This window comes from Monopterus albus, unplaced genomic scaffold (genome assembly GCF_001952655.1).
Source record: "Monopterus albus unplaced genomic scaffold, M_albus_1.0 scaffold319.1, whole genome shotgun sequence".
Classification (NCBI taxonomy): Eukaryota; Metazoa; Chordata; class Actinopteri; order Synbranchiformes; family Synbranchidae; genus Monopterus; species Monopterus albus.
The window spans coordinates 846,561-865,513 of record NW_018128199.1 but is presented as its reverse complement, the minus strand read 5'-3'; the positions used below and the strand labels follow the sequence as shown (position 1 = coordinate 865,513).

The 18,953-nt window shown below is 40.7% G+C and overlaps 2 protein-coding genes across 2 annotated transcripts; one reads left to right on the top strand and one right to left on the bottom strand.

The window, feature by feature from the left end:
* Positions 1-2,773: 2,773 nt before the first annotated feature.
* Positions 2,774-11,104, bottom strand: LOC109974069 (uncharacterized). Its single transcript, XM_020624075.1, has 10 exons — positions 11,083-11,104; positions 10,665-10,850; positions 9,379-9,498; positions 9,074-9,153; positions 8,355-8,643; positions 5,687-5,760; positions 5,045-5,258; positions 3,867-3,989; positions 3,602-3,732; positions 2,774-2,854 (listed from the first exon to the last, which is right to left on the bottom strand). The coding sequence occupies exons 1-10, from the start codon at positions 11,102-11,104 to the stop codon at positions 2,774-2,776; spliced, it is 1,320 nt and encodes a 439-aa protein (XP_020479731.1).
* Positions 11,105-14,120: 3,016 nt separating this feature from the next.
* On the top strand, positions 14,121-16,976 carry kcnmb3 (potassium calcium-activated channel subfamily M regulatory beta subunit 3). Its single transcript, XM_020624074.1, has 3 exons — positions 14,121-14,275; positions 15,761-15,935; positions 16,533-16,976. The coding sequence occupies exons 1-3, from the start codon at positions 14,121-14,123 to the stop codon at positions 16,899-16,901; spliced, it is 699 nt and encodes a 232-aa protein (XP_020479730.1). The 3' UTR covers positions 16,902-16,976.
* The last annotated feature ends 1,977 nt before the right edge of the window (positions 16,977-18,953 follow it).

Genomic DNA, 18,953 nt, shown 5'->3' with positions numbered 1-18,953 from the left:
GTTGCCTCAGGGTAATGACATGCAGAGAGAGAAACCACTGAGGCTTCATGTAATCAGTACCTCACAACAATCAAGGGTGAGACTGGGATATAGCAGATTAATCTGTAGTTGCTTCACTGTTCACAGTTCAGTTCACTGCACAGCAGCAACACAAAAAACACTGAATAATGGTTACAGACACCGAGATATTTTTACACCCAAACGAACTGCTAAAATAACTTCACGCAGCCAAGTTATTCTTCCTCGACATGAGATGAAAACAGTCAGTATACAGAAAGCAGACGGAGCCGTTTAGAGTCGCACAATAGTACATCAAGCAGCTGCTTCCACTAAAGCTCCACCTCCACCTTCATTCGTTCCACAACCAGCTCCACCAGAGCAACCAGGGTTTCCACTCTCCAGTTGCATAACATTATCTTTGGCTTCTTACTTTCCCTGCTCACAAAACGCCATCTCCATAGCAACAAACTCTCGTCTATGGTTCACTGAAATAATTGTTGGCTCCTGCACCAAATGCTTGTTCTGTGTATCTGTAAAGTTTCATAACGTGTGTCTGTGCCTACCTTTTGTGTATTTAACAAAGAGTAAAAAGTCTAAGGCCTCTAACTTTCCTTTAACTCTGACTATCCTAGGGGAGATGCATGCTGCATTGAAGTGTATACAACTTGTACAGGTGTACCTAATAAAGTGGCTGGTCAGTGTATGTGCTGTATAGATAGTTATTAATAGTTATGGTCTTTTTTCCTACTTATTGCAGTTTGTTGTTGTTGTTGTTGTCTTATGGAAGCACATTGAAAACCACTGTACCAGTCCAATTCCTTGTGTGGTGTACATACAGTTTTATTCCTGTAGCAGCCCACGAGCACCCTGCCAGCTGAATAGTTAGCCTGCAGTGCAAGCATGCCACATAACTGCAATGTCCTTGGTTCAGTTCTGGTCTGGGAAATTTATTGCACATCATACCCTCTTTCTCTTTACCCCTATTTCCTGTCTTCATCTTTGCATTATGTTCAATAAAAGGCAAACAAAAATGTAATGTGTATCTGTTACATGTTTAAATGTTGTGTAATGGTAGTAAAAGTGTGTAGCTGAGATAAAAAAAAAAAAATTCAAAAAAATCTCCCAAAATTCTGTCATGTCAGTCACACAAAAGCAATATCTGTCAAGATTGGCTAAATAAAGCCAGCCAGCATCAGCTACCATAAGCCAGTGGTCATGCTCATCAAGAACGGCTGTAGCAACAAAACTCATCGAGTCTGCCGAACTGAGCAAGGGTACGTTTTATTGCCCATGACTTTTTTTTATTTCTTAGAGGAAGAATTTGTTATTATCTTTTCATGAGTCACATAGTCAAGCTGTGATAAATAACTATTACACACTCAAAATGTAGCTTTTTGTTACTTAATGCTTAGTGCAAATTTAATGTCATAGAAGAGGAGAATTAAATGCGAGATTTCAAGGGCTTTAAAATTGCTTGTAATTTACATTGTATAAGAATTTCTTTAAAAGCACAAGGAATCGGGCTGAAAAAAGCAAAGTAGCTCAAAGTAAAGTAAATTCAGGCTTGACCTGATTCCATGCACCTCGTTATCTCCCTTAAAATGCCAGGCACCTGAATACGCTGATCAGGGCAGCAAAGTACTTATATAGTATATTATGTCCTTGAGTCCCGGAATTTCCATTTCAGGCAAACAGCCTGTGGAAAGCCAAATATCGCATGCTGAGTGTAGAAAACTGGAAAGGTTACTGAGCCTTATCTGTAATTATGCAAAAAAAAAATACAGAGACTGGCCAAACCCATGTTCGCTGGTACAAAGGAAATCTACAATGCCTTGATGTTGCTTACAGCAGTCTGCTCTCAGAGGCAGATGTGTAGCATACAGCACATCCTAGAGGAGAATATAGGCAAGAAAAGCTGACTATACACGAGTTTTACTTTCTCAGGTTTTGAATTATGAATACAGGTAATTAAACTTTAAATCCCCCGTAGTGAAAAGGCAGAGGGCTAATTAACAAGTTTTTGGTTTGGTTTTAATTCTGGAGCTTCTCGCTTGCACATAAAGGATAGAGGAGGACACAGAGGAATAGATTCACATGACATCAAACTGGTTTAGTCCAAGCTCTCTGCTTTATTTTACCAATAAAACTGCACAGTTCTCCTCCATCACTACAAATAAACACCAAGACATCTGAAAGGCTTCACTTTCTTTGACCCTCTCTCTCTGTCAGCTACACTGACACCATGCTGCCAAGATGCTGACAACTCCACTTCTGCACTCATTGTGTCAACTGTTTCATTTTCAGAGAGAGGTTTGTTTTTTAGAGGAAGAAAGACTCGGGACAAGAAAGGAACATTTGGAACATGGGTCACACGGAAAAACCAGCCCTTTATCTTTTCATCAACACCTGGGCATATAAATAGTCCAGTTTAAAAATACTGGCTTTCATCTTCAATTACACCTCTGAATATTCAATATGAGAGTAATGGTGCCCCCTTGTGTAGAAGGTAATTAATAGTGATGCACATGCAAGGTAGAGCCTAATCACATCTGCAGATAGATGTGATTGTGCAAAGCTTAAAACAAACAGTATTTTAGCTGTGAGGTATGATCGCCTCTGTGGCAGCTTCTGAGGTTCAGTAGGTTATCTGAACATTTTTATTCCGCACTCATACACTTTCCTCTGCAGCAAGCTGGTATCGATTCTCTCAGCAGTGAAGGGCATTCCCTCTGTCTGAGTTTAGCCTCTCCTGCTTTTCACATACACTGCAGCTCTATCCTCCACTGTCAGAGCTCTGGGCACACTGCACTGCCCTGGGCTCCATCAGGCGGTCATAGGACAGCACCGTCATAACCTGAAGAAGGTACAGCGCGAGTTGGTTTAAGAAAATAGAGAGCACAAAGTAACATAAGCAAGCTTCTCCTGGTGACTACACCGTGCAGCTACTGTTTCTTAGTCTGCATGCTGAAGTAAATTTTCTTAAACCACAGCACTGAATAATTTATTAAAGAGAAGGTATGTATATAGGGTAGAAATGTATAAGTTATATTCTAGGATAGTGTGTTATGTCAGTTCCAGCTCTGTGACAGTCTCAAAATTATAATTCCATGTGTTGGCAAATATAAGAGGTAGACGAGAAGCTTGATCTCACGTCTGTGTGATAAATATGAAGCTAGCTTAGCTGAGCATGGCTCCATCCATTGGCTCCGTCCAAAGGTGACAAAACCTGCATACAGCATCTCTGAACCTCAGACACTTGCTTGTGGATATTGCGTTTGTTGTAGGAGTTTCCTTAACAGGGTGAGGTGTTTACCCTGTTTCCGCTCTTTTTTAAAACTAAGATAACAAGCTGCTGAGCTGTAGCTTTACCATATAGTCATGAAAATGGCATTAATCAAATCATCTAACTATTGTCTCTACACTTCGAAAGTGTAAGAACTTTTATAGCCAGGCTAGTTGTTTCTCTTTTTCAACTCTTTATGCAAAGTTAAACCAACAGGCTGCTGGCAGTAAGCAAATTTCCCAAAGTATCAAACTGATAACTCATCACATTACTAATTTTCTATCTGTTTGCTGCTATTTGGTGCCTTGCTCTACTTACTGTGATCATTATGAGGAGAGCCAGCATCATGCCAAGCATTATGTACAGATTATTGGTCAGTCCCCCAGCCCACAATGGACCCAAGATGGTGGCCAGGTCCCCAACTGAGCGTCTCACACCTTGGCTATATCCTTTAGATGACACATCACAGAGGATTAATGGTGATTTGTTTCAACATGACTCAAAAGAAGAGTATGAGTAAGTCTTTATCTGCATAGCATATGCTGTTTTAACTGCGAACTAGGCCAAGGTAAAATGAGCCAACCTTGTGTTTTCTCAGCGGTGACTTTGGAGAAGAGAGACACCTGAGACACGGCCACGAAGGGAAGCCCCAGCAGCTGCAGAAACACTCCAATGATGAAGGCCGTCAGCTCCCATCCATAACCACCTGGTGCAGATGGAAAGATAATACCACAGTATAACTGAATTACTGAATAGCTGACCCCAAAATTATATGGACTATGTCATGGACTATGAGCAATTACATTTACAAGCTATAATCTAACACAAATTCACAGATACAGTATCTACAATTCATAATTAGGCAGCTCTCTTAGCTATTACAATATTTTGCTGCTATTTATTTCTGATATGTGGTGATAATAACTCAAACTATGTGACAGGTCATACTTTGGTTACCCAGCCCCTCTTCCTCTCAGTTTTTAAGTTCCTTCCACAAATGGGCTGGCACCACTAGCGATAGCTCTATCTGAAAACGAAACCACTGCCAAACTGGCAGCCACCACCTTTTTGTTATCTGCTGCTTTGCATCTTCGACATCGCTGGCACCACGATAGCTCTATCTGAAAACGAAACCACTGCCAAACTGGCAGCCACCACATTTTTGTTCTCTGTTGCTTTGCATCTTGCACATGTTTGTGTGACTGTGCGCCCACTCATACTGTTGGATGTTCCTGCATAAGCAGAAAGTCGGTAATCTTATAATCAAAATGCATTTTCACACATCAAACATGTCTCTTAGCAGGCCAAAAATAAATAAATATATAAAATATCTTTTATGTTTTATTTCTTTGTTTGTTTGTTTGAACTGCAACTGTAACAAATAGCAAACAAATATAGATTATGCTTTAACAAACCGCATTTTATTCTAATTGGATTACTGTAATCCTTTTTACATGTACTCAGGCGCTCTCCGGCTCCAGCACCTGTCACTTATAATCAGACGTAACGAGCTGCAACAGTCGCAGGCCAACGTGAACATACAGGATCCAGCCTGCCTGCATGATCTCCTGTTGCCCCTTTCCAGCCTTAGTGATATCATTTACAGAGCACATCTACCTCAGCCTGGGTGTAACCCAGTATGGCCATACTGCGCTCTGCACCGAACAGATCTGGCACAGCAAATGAGGCATTTTTAAGTCTGCGTGTGCCTCTGCATGTGAGCCCGGCTGTGTTTGTATGTTTTCCTGGACAGGTTAGCACCTTGGGGGTTGCAGAGAAAGATGAGGCACCAGACACAGGCGGCGCAGCAGATGACCAGGCCCACAGCCAGCACGGCACGGTCCGCCACCTTTTTGCTCAGCCAGCGTACAAAGAAGAAGCCCAGGATGACCTCTATCCCACACAGGCCGTACATCACGCTGTTGCCCAGCTCACCAAAGCTGAAGTAGCGCTGCGTCAGAGGAGTCACCATGGTCTGTGGATTTTTGGAGAGATGTGAACAAGGTCACTCAGTTAGGCAAAGTGATTGAGTAAGAAGTAGAGGAGGAGATTCTTATTAGTGCTTAAATGAGCCCTAGTCCTTCAAAGTCTTCAGTCAATCCACATCAAAAGAAGTGTTCTGTTTTGATATGAAAATGATTATATAATCCAGGTCCATACTGTGTGACTACTGAGTCACCACATCTTAATGAGAAGAGGGGAGGCCTCATTTCGTGATTATGGACACTCATTATATAAGTTTTACTTTGAAAGTTAAGAAATTGGTTATTTTCTCAGAGCAACAACGCAGGTCTTTACAGGTAAGGCTCAGATGGTGTGGATGAAGCCCTGTGTAAAATAACGTGACATGTGTGAAATGTTTGGAAATTCAGGCTGATGGATCTCAACGGTAGCTGCTCTCACCTCCAGCGCTGTCTGATTGAAGAGAGTGATGAACTGAGCCGTGAGGAGAACAACCACCTCCTCTCTCAGGAACTCTGCAGAGTGAAAGACGAATATATTGAAAAGAGAGATATACCAAAAACCAGAGGAACCAAGAGAAAAATCATAAAACAAGCTGATGTGGCGCCATTAAATTGAAAGTTTCAACCGCGAGTTAGGGTGAGATAAAAGAAAGTTTGAAGAGAAAAGAAAACTTGGACTATCTGAAAGTAATCTCGAGCTTGAAAGAGGCAAGCATGATGAATCCTGTCTGGATGGTCATGTTAATTCTCTAGTGCAATAAACTGTCCATTTCTTCTTCATGCTTAAGCGTCAGCTCTGCTATTTTATGTCCAAAACACATGACAAAAATGTATTTTAATAAATTCCAAATTTTGACACCAGCTTTTCCTGGAACAAAAACTCCCTTATGGGCTTGGAGGGAAGGAAAAATGAGCTGGGCTTGCTGCTAAATTTGGATGAACATGCCAGATGGCTGGAGCAATGGTTTGATATTACAGTGTGTGATCTACTACAACTCAGTTCTCTCAATTTGCACAATTATTTGCATGATTTAATTTTCATTTCTATTACTACACATGTAGTTTCTTTGAAGGTAAATGTGGTTTAGTATGGATTTTAAATTGTAGCCTATGCTATGAGTTTGAAGGGGCTCCCAAGTGGTTTCATAATGGATACATTTTTTAAAAATCAATGCAGCAGTTGCTGAGATAACTTGATTTTTGGTCCATGGAGTGAGTCTACATCCTAAATCACTGTATTCTGTCCGAGCAGTTTCCAAGCTCAAACCTAGATAACAACAGCACTATCAGGGGCATTTTCTCAGACTTGACAAAGCAGTGCAGAGCTCAGCAGTACTTCTCCCAATGGGTTAACTAATCTCCATGTGCAAAAGTGGTAGAGTGACCCTTGAAGCTTGAACAACAACAAATAATTACATGATACTGATACACCAGCTTACAACACTAACAGTGTGCTTGTTATAAAGCATTAATTAATTATAACATGCACAAATCACGCAGCAGCAGGATGTAAACTGTGTTCATATCTTTGTAGAAACATCATAATACACTGTGTTATCAAGCAGTCTTTAGAGACATTTAGTAAAATACACTTGTTTGTTGATTTTTTGCCAAGAGTTACATGAGGAGACAAATACAGTACCACCCTGCAGACTAAATATGAAGCTACAATCAACAGCTAGTTAACTTAGCTTAGCATAAAGACTAGAAACAGGAGGACACCGCTGGCCTGGGTCCATCCAAAGGTTAACAAAATCTACCAACCACCCTCTCTCACTTATTTAACCCTTGTGCTCTGTTCGGGTCTGTGGGACCCGGAGACACATGTCAGCTTAAAAACAACAATATATATAAATATATATATATTTATATATATTGTCCGATTCTGCCTACTTTGTTTCCCCTAACTTTGAGACTTTGCACTAAGCTAATCAGTTTGTGGCTGTAGCTTCATATTGAGTGTACACACATGAAAACATCGTCTTATATAGTTCTTGGTAACAAAGCAAACAAACATATTTTCCAAAATGTTAAAATATTTATTTAAATCAGTACTAATTGTTTAGCTAAACAACGTATTAACGTATTAATTTAGGATTTAAAATAAAGTGTTACCCATGTGAATGTATAGTTACTGAAATACTTACTAACCCAGTTCAGACAGAATGATTTGGCAACAGTATTATTTTCCAACATCATGTCAATAAAGTCAACATCAACTGAGAAAACTATAAGAGATACTATAACATTTTTCCTGTTCCGAAAGCAAAGTTTTAACACAGGTTTAACTTGTGTTGTTCTTTGCTCCACAACCACAACCAGAAATAAGAAACTTGATGAAAGAAACTATAAGATCTGCCTCAGTTTCAGAGGCTCCTCACAAACAGTTGGGGAAGATCAATAATTCACAAGTGTGAACACCAGACACACTGTCAGGGCTAAGAGACACTCCTACAATATGTGCCAGAGCTGCAGAGATCCTCCAGCTTTGCTCCTGCGTTTCTAGCGCTGTAGGTTTTCTTCAAAACAAAAAAGGAAACAATAAGAAAAATGTTGGCCCTTACCAATTCTGTCTCCATTTCATCCACAAGTCAACCACAGCAAGCTGGTCAATACAAAAGGAAGTCTACTACCCATCCATTTGCCACATCTTCACAGAGTGAGAGAATCAATAGGAAGGTTTGACATACACACACAGAAATAGAGAGAGATTAAGTACTGAAAAAGTTAATCAATAGCAGCACACAATCACTACTCGCATTCCATGTAAACTTACAGTTACTATGACACTAATCCAATAAGACACCTGACATCATATATATATACACACACTCTGACATAAACCAGACACATACCCACAAGCCCAGTCGATACACAGGGAATCTGATCTGACATGCCACACAGAATTCCTCAGAGAGACCTGACAAATGGAAAGTGTAAGTATGGCTCTGTATGTGTGTGTGTGTGTGTGTGTGTGTGTGTGCAAGAAAATCAATAGAGCAGATACTGAACATGAGCATTGGCGGTGACACCTCTTCCTACCTGAACCCTGCAGAGGAAAGCTGACAATCATTGCTCAAGACAGGCAGCCCAAGCTGCTCGCTCACCTCTACTGGCACTGAAGTTTTTGAAGGGGTCTGAGATCACTGAGGCACAATGGACGGGCTTCATCTCAGATGAGGTGGAGGTCTCCGACTGGTTGGCGGCTCTGTAGGTGTGCACCAGCTCCTCACTGGACCCATTCAGTGGCACCTCATCGTCATTGTCATCATCATCATCTTCATCCTGTTTCATCTCCACCATCACTGCTCCCCTCTCCGAGCTGATGGGTGGTACATCCCGGTACATAGCCAGGACAGCAACCTGGAGCAGCACCCACAGCAGGCAGGTGAAGATCTGAGGATATGGAGGAGAAATACAAGAATGTCCTCACACAGAACGGAAGATAAAGTAACTTATAAATGGAGGCGTGTGTTCAAAATTTAATTAACCCGGCACAGTGAAATCAAGAGAGACATGCAGTGTCAAATTATGTGGAAAACTGAAGGTAGGCGTATGGGAGCTTTGTTACATCTCATTTAGGCTACATTTATGCTACAGGTGTTTTTTCAGAGTGGACTCATGAGGAAGAAGTAGATCGATACCAGTTGTTACAGGCCTGCAGGTATTTTGTATTCCTCTTATTCAGAGGAGAACAAAGAAGAAAAGAAAATACTTGTGAGCCAGGAGGAGTGCAGAATACAGAAACGACTATTTCTGAAGATTGTTTCTGTATTCATGGGCCTTGTGCAGAACCTTAGATTACTGATTATCTAGACGCTGTTACCCCAGGAGACGTATACTTGTTCACAACAAAGGGCCCCAGTTTGAAATCACACAGCCTCAGGAACAAGTTGAACGCTGGCCCTGGTGAGACAGGAGGCAACAAAAAGAGGAGATGGAATAAAAACAGAGGATGTGTTGAGACAGCGGCCCCAAACTCAGGAATTTTATTGAATGTCTCCTCACAGTTGAAACTGAACATCAAAGAAGACATCATAAAATCTTTCCTAGGGATATTTTTCAGAAGGCAGAGGAGGTGCAGAGGTGAAATGACACCTCTCTGTGGTGAGATGAGGCAGAGGAACTGACCGACAAGAAGGCCAGCTTGTCGACAGGCCATGATGGCAGCAAAGATCCCAGCACGCTCCTGTGGCCGGGTGCTCCTAGTCAGGAAGCTAAAAATGGCAGAGCCAGCTCCTACACCAACACCTGAGGGGAAAACAGCATCCCTCTCTTACACCTTCACAACATATTGTGTTATTTCAATACCTGTGTGTGTGTGTGTGTGTGTCACCTGCTACAAGTCGACTGCATAACAAAAGCCACTTTGAATATCCAATAAAATACATGAAGTTACCTGAGGACAAATAAAAATAAACATCAAGCCAATTTTAGCCACATGAAATTTGGTACAGACGTTTCTGGTGCCCAGATAATGAATCCTTTGGTGATGGATTTTCCTCTAGTGCCGCCAAGTTGACATTTATGACTCTTGAGTGACTTGTTACAATTTGAACTTCATTTATACCTGTAAAACTAATGATTGGTATCAGCTGTACCTTGTTTTAAGTGTTAATTAGTAAGTATTAGCATGGTATCATGCTAAATTAAGATGGTGCAAAGTGTAAACACTATACAAACTACACATTATCACATTAGCACTGCCACTGTGAGCACGTAAACATGCTAACATTAGCTTTTAGCTAGTTTTTAGGAGTTGAAGTAGGTAACATGGCTGTAGACTGGCTGTGTCCACTCCCTGTTAACTACTGTGTACAATGTATTACATAACGTCCATCACTTTACTGAAGTGTTGCAGTGTGTAATGTACTCACTATATAGTGCTCTTAGAAATTTCTAGTGAAACCAAAAATTGTATCCAGGTACACTGCTTAATGCTAGCAATCCCAAAATGCAATGCTCTGTATTTTAGAGATGAGGAAATTAAGTTGCACCTCTCCACAGCTGTTAGCTGTGATGTAAAAACCATAATCTGTCTGAAATATATTGTGTAGTTTTGTCCAGTTGTCTGGTCAACATGCTCAAATGAATCCACAGTTCACTGTAACAAGAAGCCCACAATTCATGGTCATCATTTAGGAGTCAAAGCATCTTACAGTAGCTGAAAGTAACTACAATCATGCATTGTACAGACTGTGGAGACAAAGAAAGATGGAGATGAAAGGAATGAGCTGAAATCTGATTTTTTTTTTTGTTTGTTTTTGTCACGTCAGACTCATTATAGCCATCATAGAATAGAAATTCCTGTTTTCTGTAATGAACCAGTTAATAAAAGTTAGAGTTTTCCACGACAGCTGACATATGGTCTAAACCCAACTCTGCCATGTGATGTATTTTGTGATTTGATTACTCACCAGCAATCTCAAAAAGATTGGAGAAAAGAATGATGGACTTTGTAGTTTGGCTCCTGTCTGACCAAAGCCCAAACAGTGGGCCAGTGAGCAGCCCGCTCAGACTGAAAGCAGACAGACCCAGACCTAGGAAGTAAGGAGGGGCTTCCAAAATCTGCAGATACGTCCATATTGTAGGCAAAATGACAGCTGAGACCACCAGAGACAAATAAGAGAGAATGAATGTGGAGGAAAAGGAGAGAGATGTGTAAATGGTAAGTTTGTTTACTGACAGCAAAATATATTTGAATTAAATAGGACGCTGTCTCCTCTGTGATGTGCGAGCACAACCAAAATGCCAGGCAGATTTTTATTCCATTCTGCTCTAATGAGACCATTATCTCACGTCTTCAAGTCTGTAAAGCTGTCTTAATGAACTTACCGTACTCGATGCCGCTCAGCATAAATATCAGTCCAATGGAAAGAAAAGTTGAATTTCTCTTGTGGTGATTATCCATCCTGCTCAGTGACTTGCTGCCTTATATACACTGACCTCTGCCTGCGCATGTTGTTCAGAAATAATGTTCAGAGGCAAAATCAGATAACAAGAGACACTGTGTGTCCAATTACAACTGCTAGCCCGCATAAGTTGTCTCACCACGGTACAAAGCCATTTCAGAACTTCTCAGAGATAGAAAAAAGAGACTTCTCCTATAGAAGAGGCTCAGCAGGGACGAGACCCAAAACACAGGAGAGAGCATGTCCAATCAGCATCTGTGAGCGTGCAGTCCAGTTTGGAACAACTGCAGCTGTCCTTTTCCATTAAGCATTTATATTAAAGATGAAATTCAGTTGGAGACGCATCCACAGAGCAGCACCGCTTCATGGTCAAGGCAATGTCTCGAGTTACCAGGTGAGGTAAAGTACACTCAGCTTTATACATTTTTAATCTTGTTTTCTTCAGTTTCATCAAAAGCACATGATTATCCCACAACCCTCTGAAGAAATGTACTAGGCCTGTATCTTCTTTTGTGGGATGTAGGTATGAATAACTTCCGCTTTTTTTAACAAAAAACATAGATTAAGTTTGCTTGTTCACAAATACCATAAGTCACATACAGTCATAATGCCATACAGGTAATAAAATATGCCAGATAAATCATGATTACATTTTACAGAATATGGAGCTTTAACACCAGAGTGTGTGATAAAGACAAATAATCAAAATAACATTTGATTGTATTCAATACTGAATACATTAAGTATGGCATCGCTGTCTGTATCATATTTAATGGTTGGCTCCATTTCCAGGTTGCCTTAGTGTTCCTTGCCTTGAGCTTATATTAAACAGAACTGTCACCAAGTTAATACCGCCATATGTTTTTGTAGCAATCCATGAATAATGCAAGGTCTTTCGACTGCTTGAATAACACATATAAACTCACTCAGCCTCTTGCACTCAAATCACACAGCATCAGGACAATCACAGATGTTTCCAGCTCAACACACCAACATGTGTTTGGGTCAGTATCTTTTCTGTGTTTGTGTGTGTCCAGTAAATGTGTGTAAAGATTGTTGCCACTTTATATCTTTTTCAGCTACTCTTTTTTTCCAAACAGACATGATAGAAAATGGTCTGACTCTGGCCAGTGTCATCACGCTGCCTTCATTTTGTGTAAGCCTTAAAGGAAAGTAGTAAAGGGATTCAGCTTTTCCATGACTCAGCTTACAGCTGAGCCTCAAAGGCCTACTGAGAGGGCATTAGCAGCCTACTGTACCTGCCTCACCTGTGGCCGTTTCTATAGAAACACACACGAGAGTGGAAGGTGTTGTTGCATTCACCTTTGAGCTTTGGTAAACAACAGGAGCTCCCGGGTGAATAAACCGCAGTCTAGTCCAGTCAGTCCATCACCACACTGCTCTGGAGCTTGTTGGAAATACAGTACGATCTGTGAGCTGCTGACAGAAGGACATTTGACTTTCAGATAGCAAGGAGCTTGTTAGGTGGCTATACAAATCTGAGGCTGGGAGGTGGCTGAGATAGGAGTGGGCATGCCTTTGAACACAGCTTCTCCCAAGGGGTCGGTAAGCATCCCCATTAGCATCAACCTGCATGGTTCTCGCAGGCGACAGGCAAGGTAAGAGAGGACGATCGACTGAGCCGGGCAGTAGGCTTTGAAAATACAGTTAGTAGTTCATTAAAAAGTTAAAACTAAAAATTGAATAAAGCTTCACATTCAGAATTCTAACTCTTGGGCATACGAGTGACAAATTAAAGAAAAAACTTGAATAAGTGATGAATGAGGATGACAGTGCCCCCATCCACAAGACAGGAGGGGTGATTGAATGGTTTGATGAGTATGAAGATGATGTGAATCATATATTGTGGCCTTCAGTCACCACATCTCAACCCAGTTGAACACCCATGGGAGATGTTGGAGTGACGTTAAACAGCGTCCCCACATCCGTCAAAACACCAAATGAGTGAACATCTTTTGGAAGAATGGTGTTTATCCTTCGAGTAGAGTTCAGAGACTTGGAGAGTCAATACCAAGGTGCACTAAAGCTCCCAGTGGCAGGTGGTGATCCAAGACCTCACTCAGACACTTTATGTTGGGTTTTCTTTTCATTTGCCACCTATCTGTATGAGCACGCATGATTATAGATTATATACTGTATGTGCCCATTAGGAGTGTAAAGAAGAACCAAGTTAAATTAGCCAAATGTATAGACCTAAAAAAAAGGATTCTACACATGAACTTCATTTACTTATTTATTTTAAACTATTGTGAACATTGTTGTACAGTAATGTTGGAGAAGCTTTGCTAGAACATAACACTAATGACGTTGTTATGGTTCACTAAGGGGACAGTGTAGTGTTTTTGTCCACCAGTGGTGCTACAGACCACTGGTTTTGGTTTTGTTTGTATTATGCACACAGACATGTGTTAGCAATGCATCTACAGTCTGATGGAGCTTTACCTAAAGCTTGTCTCACAAACTGCATTGAAGAACTATACTAAATTGCTAAAGTGTATATTTTGTCATTGAAACATTACTGACTGACATTTTTGTTTTGCCAAGAAATGTAGTTTAGGCACTAAATTTGACTGGTTGCATTTTCATGAGCCATCTCTCTGCATAGTAAAAGGAAAAAAGAATATTGCATAGAGTCATGAACTGCATTCATTTGAAACTTTGAACTAGTGCTTACATGTCCTTTTATTTAACCATCTAAATTTAATTAAAATGTACTGATACTTTTTTTGCCCCAAGGAGAACTTGGTTTGAAAGAATTGTAAATTAGTCATATGGACCAATTCAATTCATGAGTGGAACATAAAATTTGTTGATCATCAGCTCGAGGATTCACTCTGACTTGCTGTTAGATTAAACAGTTGGATCCTTGTGTGTATGTGTGAGAGATACAGGGAGCTCTTTCACTCAGCAGCAGCACAGGAGCAAGAGGGGAGCAGAGGCATGGATGTGCACGAGGTCCACCGAGCTCGGGCCCAGATGACAGCGTCGAGCATTGGGGAGGACAGAGCCATCCTCCTGGGCTATATCATGATAGCCTTTTCTGTGCTTATGTTCTTTGTGGTTGGCATCACTGTGGTCAAACCGTACGTTAACAGGTACACTGTTCATCTGTTGATGCTGTACATGATAGACAACACTATGAATGAAATTTTATTATATGTTCAATTACTCTTCAATGCTTCTAAAGAAACATTGGTCAATTTTGAATCGCTGCCAATGATTATTTTCACGATCAGTTATTCTACAAATACATTTTTCTAATTAACTGATTAATTAATTTTACATCAGAAATGTCAGAAAGTAGTGCTGTCTGACCAAACGCAAAGACATTCAATTAATGATATAAAACAGAGAAAAGCAGCGTATCTGCATGCTTGACCAAATCTAACCAGCAAATGTTTTTTGCATTTAGCTTGATAAATGACAAACGAATTAGTCGATTACGAAACTTGGTTCCTGGATAATTTTTTGTTGATCGACTTGCTGTTTGAGGACTAGGTTAATTTATGACTCAAAAGAAAATCAAAGAATTTCAGTAGTTGCATGTGAAAATTCCTTGAACACCAACAGACAACTGGAACTAGCCACCCCCAGAAACTAGTTGGCCACCCTTGGTGCCACCCTGCCAAAATGTGATGCTTGTTAGCAAATGAAAAACAATGGCAAATTGACTTAAATATAACTAACATTTTTCTGGTACTTTATAATTGCTATTGGTCAAATTAGTTGTATTTTATATCAAGCATGCAGCATGACATTTGCATTAATTTCTCTGACTGTGTTGTTGTGGAGTACTTGGCATGATTCACCTCAGTGCAGGGGAACCACTGTGCAGTGGCAATGTCCCCAGCCAGGGCTAAATAAGGAGCGCAACTAAAGTTAGCAAAAGAAAGCACTGTGTGTGTCTCATTGTTACACAAAATAAGCAATTTGATTCTTAATAATGTACAGTTTATTATCTCAGAACTAGGAATTTAATTTACTTTTACAGTACATGCATTTAAAATGTGCCACCACCTCTCTGAGTTAGTGCCCCAGCCTGCCCACCACATCCAAAATTTTCTAAATCCGCCCCTGGCTACAACATAAATGAACAGAGCTCAAGGTTTTATGAGGCTATAATTTAACACAGCAAAGTTTCACGTTCATTCTCATAGTGACAGTGTTAACACGCTGATGTTTTGCAGGGTTTATGTTTCCCATGTTCCCCATCTTCTGTCAGCTCTGGATAGCTGTATCAAACAAATTTCTTAGCAAGCCATTCAATAGTTGAGATTTCATTAAAGGTCAAATATATGAACCTGCTGGTGACACTTGAGGAAAAGCCACCAAGGTCAGTAGTTTTCTTCCCCATGAGGACAATGAATGCTTGTACAAATTTCATGGCAAGTTATCCAGTAGTTGTTGAGATATTTTAGAACAAAAAAGGCATGCCACTAGCACTAACAAAAGGTAAAATAAAAACACTTCCCACATCAGAGATCTAGTGAGAAACAATTATTGTCTTTTAGGTGTGAGTTGGCATGTGCTGGGGGTGTGAGGGTTGGAGCCCTGAACCTTTCCTGGCACTTCTTTTCCAGTAACTGGCAGAAGGAGGCCGGCTGTGTGCTGGTACAGACCGAAATCCTGACAGACTGGGTGGACTGCAGATCGGTGACCACCGTGCCGTGCCTCAGGCTGACGGTTAACCTCACAGGGTCCAATCAAAGCGCTTTTCTGCACTTTGATGAAGAATCAGTTCTCCTCGCTTCTGAGGTAGGAATTTATGGCCTTAAAATCCAGCTTTTAGGTCTCACCTTACAGCTTCATGAGCCTCAGTTTTGGATCTGCTTCATACCAGGTGTTGCTTGTTGACTGTCAGGGAGGAGCACCTGCAGGATACTCAGGGCTCTGGAGGAGCTGATTTGAGCATTAAAGTTTTATGGCTGTGCTACTGCAGCTGACATGTAGGAGCATTATGTTTAGTAGTTCTGATTTTTACTCTCAGGAGTTATCCTAGTTTTCATATTAGCCATCTAAGCAAAGGCACTGTACTGAACTGTAGGCTGAAAAACTAGCAGTACTCTGATTCCTGTACCCTTGTTAATAAGACAGCAAACATGATTAGATGATGCACTAATGCTGCACTTTTTCTCCATTCAAAGAGACTCTATGACATGTTTTTTATTTTTATCAGTACCTGTACAGCAAATGGTGACCATGGAGGGTTATTCTGTTTTTTTTAACAGGCAAAATACTGAATCTGAAAAAAAAGAGCCTTCCAGCTTGTTTCACTGATTGCAATCAGCGCTGCCGACTGTAACAAGCAGGTCACTTGATACAAATTACACAATCGTATCTTTTCTTTCCTAGTGTTTCTACGTGCCCAAGTGTCGCATGGACAGAGCAGATCTTGAAGCCGAAGTTCAGAAAGTGAAAAACACCTTGGACGTCTGGCTGGGGAGAACCTCATCGTGCCTCACAGACCGTATGAGTTACCCCAAGGACGTCATCTTAGGCAGGAAGTACACTCTGAGGAAGGCTTTGTTTGCACTGCTGTGGCCCTGTCTCATGCTGAGTGGTGGGGCTTTGTTGGTAGGCCTTGTGAAGCTGACACAGTGCTTAGCAGTTCTGTCCCATGAGATGTGCAGTGAGAGCACAGGGAGCAGGCTGACATCAAGATACACCCAGGGCAAACTGTACAGACTCCTCTGGAGGTCCAGCACGCAGTCATCCTCATGACAAAAGTCAGTGTTTGTGCTGCAGCACACCAAAAATACAATCAGTACACATGTAGCTGGTACATAAATGTGAAGCAGTTCTAGTGTATGTGAGGAAACTCAGAGGGAAATTTTTATTTAAAGTGCATCAGGTTCTAAAATAACAATTTTGCTTTCATTTTACAAGTAAGAATAAGTGCCATGTAAAATTTCTCCTTAGTGTTGGAGTGTTGTTGGTCTCGACTCCAAAATTATGAGAGCTTCAGAGGTTTCCCAACCCAGGTGGGGGGTTACCAGCAGATACACACACACTTTTCAGAAAAAACCTCTAAAACATGGTCTTAATTTGCACAATTTGAAACTGCACAAGTCAAAATATTCTCATTTAATGAGGGAGTTAAAACAACTGAGTATAATGTGAAGTGACTCCAAATAAGGACTACCATGACTACCCAAAATGCCCACGCTGAAGCCAGTCAGCCAATAGCACGCCTCCAAAGATGATGTGCTTGCTACTGAAGCATGCAAGGGCAAATCCCCTCACCTATTTCCACACTTTCACTATACTGAGATTGGAATAGGTTTAATCAGTTTTAAAAAAAGACAGAAAGCATTATAAGTGAGAACCATCTGTGGTGATCCCACTAAATGTTTGTATGCAAAGCAACAAAATGTTTAATTGCTTCTGTTTTTTTTAAAGCAGAGTCCACAGAGACCAAATTAAAAAAATTATTTACATACAGTAAGTGGTTGCCTGGCAAATGTGATCCCTGTATCTCTGCTCATGTTATACATTTTCCACATTGCTATGTTACGAACAGATGAGTGTGGGTTTGGGGACACACCTTGTATATTCCATACACTTTTAAACATTCCAAACTATGAGAAGTTTATCTGTCTCTACTCACCATTAACTGACTGTGTGTCAGGAGACCTCTGGAGCGCACTTAAATCATTTTGGAGCCGAGTTCAAGTCTGAACACTAATTAATGAACTCTTAATTCTAAGAATAAGCGCCAAAATATGTTGCTCTTTGAATTCTGACGCTTTTATGACCTACAGTACACAACGGCCCTGGAGTGTTTGAAAGAACGACTAATTAGAAAATAAAGTTTTAGGGTGACGCTGTGCTGTATTTCCATAATGAGGAAAAACTAACAAATATTACATCCAGCCTTCAAAGGTGATTTTAACATCAAACAGTTCCTATGTCCTTTTATACGAGTTTTATATCAGATATTGCTAAAATAACTATAAGGTAGTTTCCATTAAAAATCTGTCTTTTCTAAAAGATAGCAACGTTTTACTAAAAATTATTTGATTCATAAGACATTTTCTACAGTGTTTATACATGCTGCTTCAGTTTACCTAGTAAGTCTTATATGCAGCTGTCTAGCAAAAGACACTTTTTAAAACCGAGGTTTAAGGACTATTTAAATTCACATTCAAATTATCTTTGTATAGCGCCAAATCACAACAAAAGTCATCTCAGGACACTTTACAAACTAAGGTCTAGACCTTACTATCATCACTATTATTACAGAGGGAAACACAACAAATCCCCCTTGAGCAGCACTTGGTGACAGTGGGGAGGAAAAACTCCCTCTAACGGAAGAAACCTCCGACAGACCCCGGCTCTCGGTGGGCAGCCTTCTGCTTCGACTGGGTGGGGTGAGTGGATAGAGGAGAGAGAAAAGAAGAAAAGCAACAGGACATAATCAAACACTGGTCAGGTTGATGTGGCTGGACACTGCTCATCAGAAACACAAGAGCTCCAGAGGCAGGACTACCTGCAGAAAGGTACAGGGAGAGAGAGAGAGAGAGAAGACACTAGAGGAGAGAGGAGACACAGTTAGTGACATGCGCTTCTAGCATATATTTATGCTTCTGATCAAAGCTTTGTCCCACATTGTCAGGTTCCTTCCTGAAGCATACCAATGCCAAAGTGCCTTATACTGTAAAGACATTTTGATGCAACAAAGAATGCAATAAAATGCTGTATAATCTAGCTCGTCAGAGATGGTTTTATTCAACAGATCAATAAATGAATGCATACAGTTTATGAGAATGACAA

What these genes read in the sequence shown, in the direction of transcription:
- LOC109974069 (XM_020624075.1), bottom strand. Translation starts at nt 11,104, where the DNA reads ATGCTGAGCGGCATCGAGTACG. An exon ending in TCAATCAGACAGCGCTGGAG is followed by an intron (nt 5,259 to 5,686) that starts GTGAGAGCAGCT and finishes AAAAATCCACAG; the next exon opens with ACCATGGTGACTCCTCTGAC. An exon ending in CACCGCTGAGAAAACACAAG is followed by an intron (nt 3,733 to 3,866) that starts GTTGGCTCATTT and finishes TGTCATCTAAAG; the next exon opens with GATATAGCCAAGGTGTGAGA.
- kcnmb3 (XM_020624074.1), top strand. Translation starts at nt 14,121, where the DNA reads ATGGATGTGCACGAGGTCCACCGAGCTCGGGCCCAGATGACAGCGTCG. An exon ending in GTCAAACCGTACGTTAACAG is followed by an intron (nt 14,276 to 15,760) that starts GTACACTGTTCA and finishes CTTCTTTTCCAG; the next exon opens with TAACTGGCAGAAGGAGGCCG. An exon ending in CAGTTCTCCTCGCTTCTGAG is followed by an intron (nt 15,936 to 16,532) that starts GTAGGAATTTAT and finishes TTTCTTTCCTAG; the next exon opens with TGTTTCTACGTGCCCAAGTG.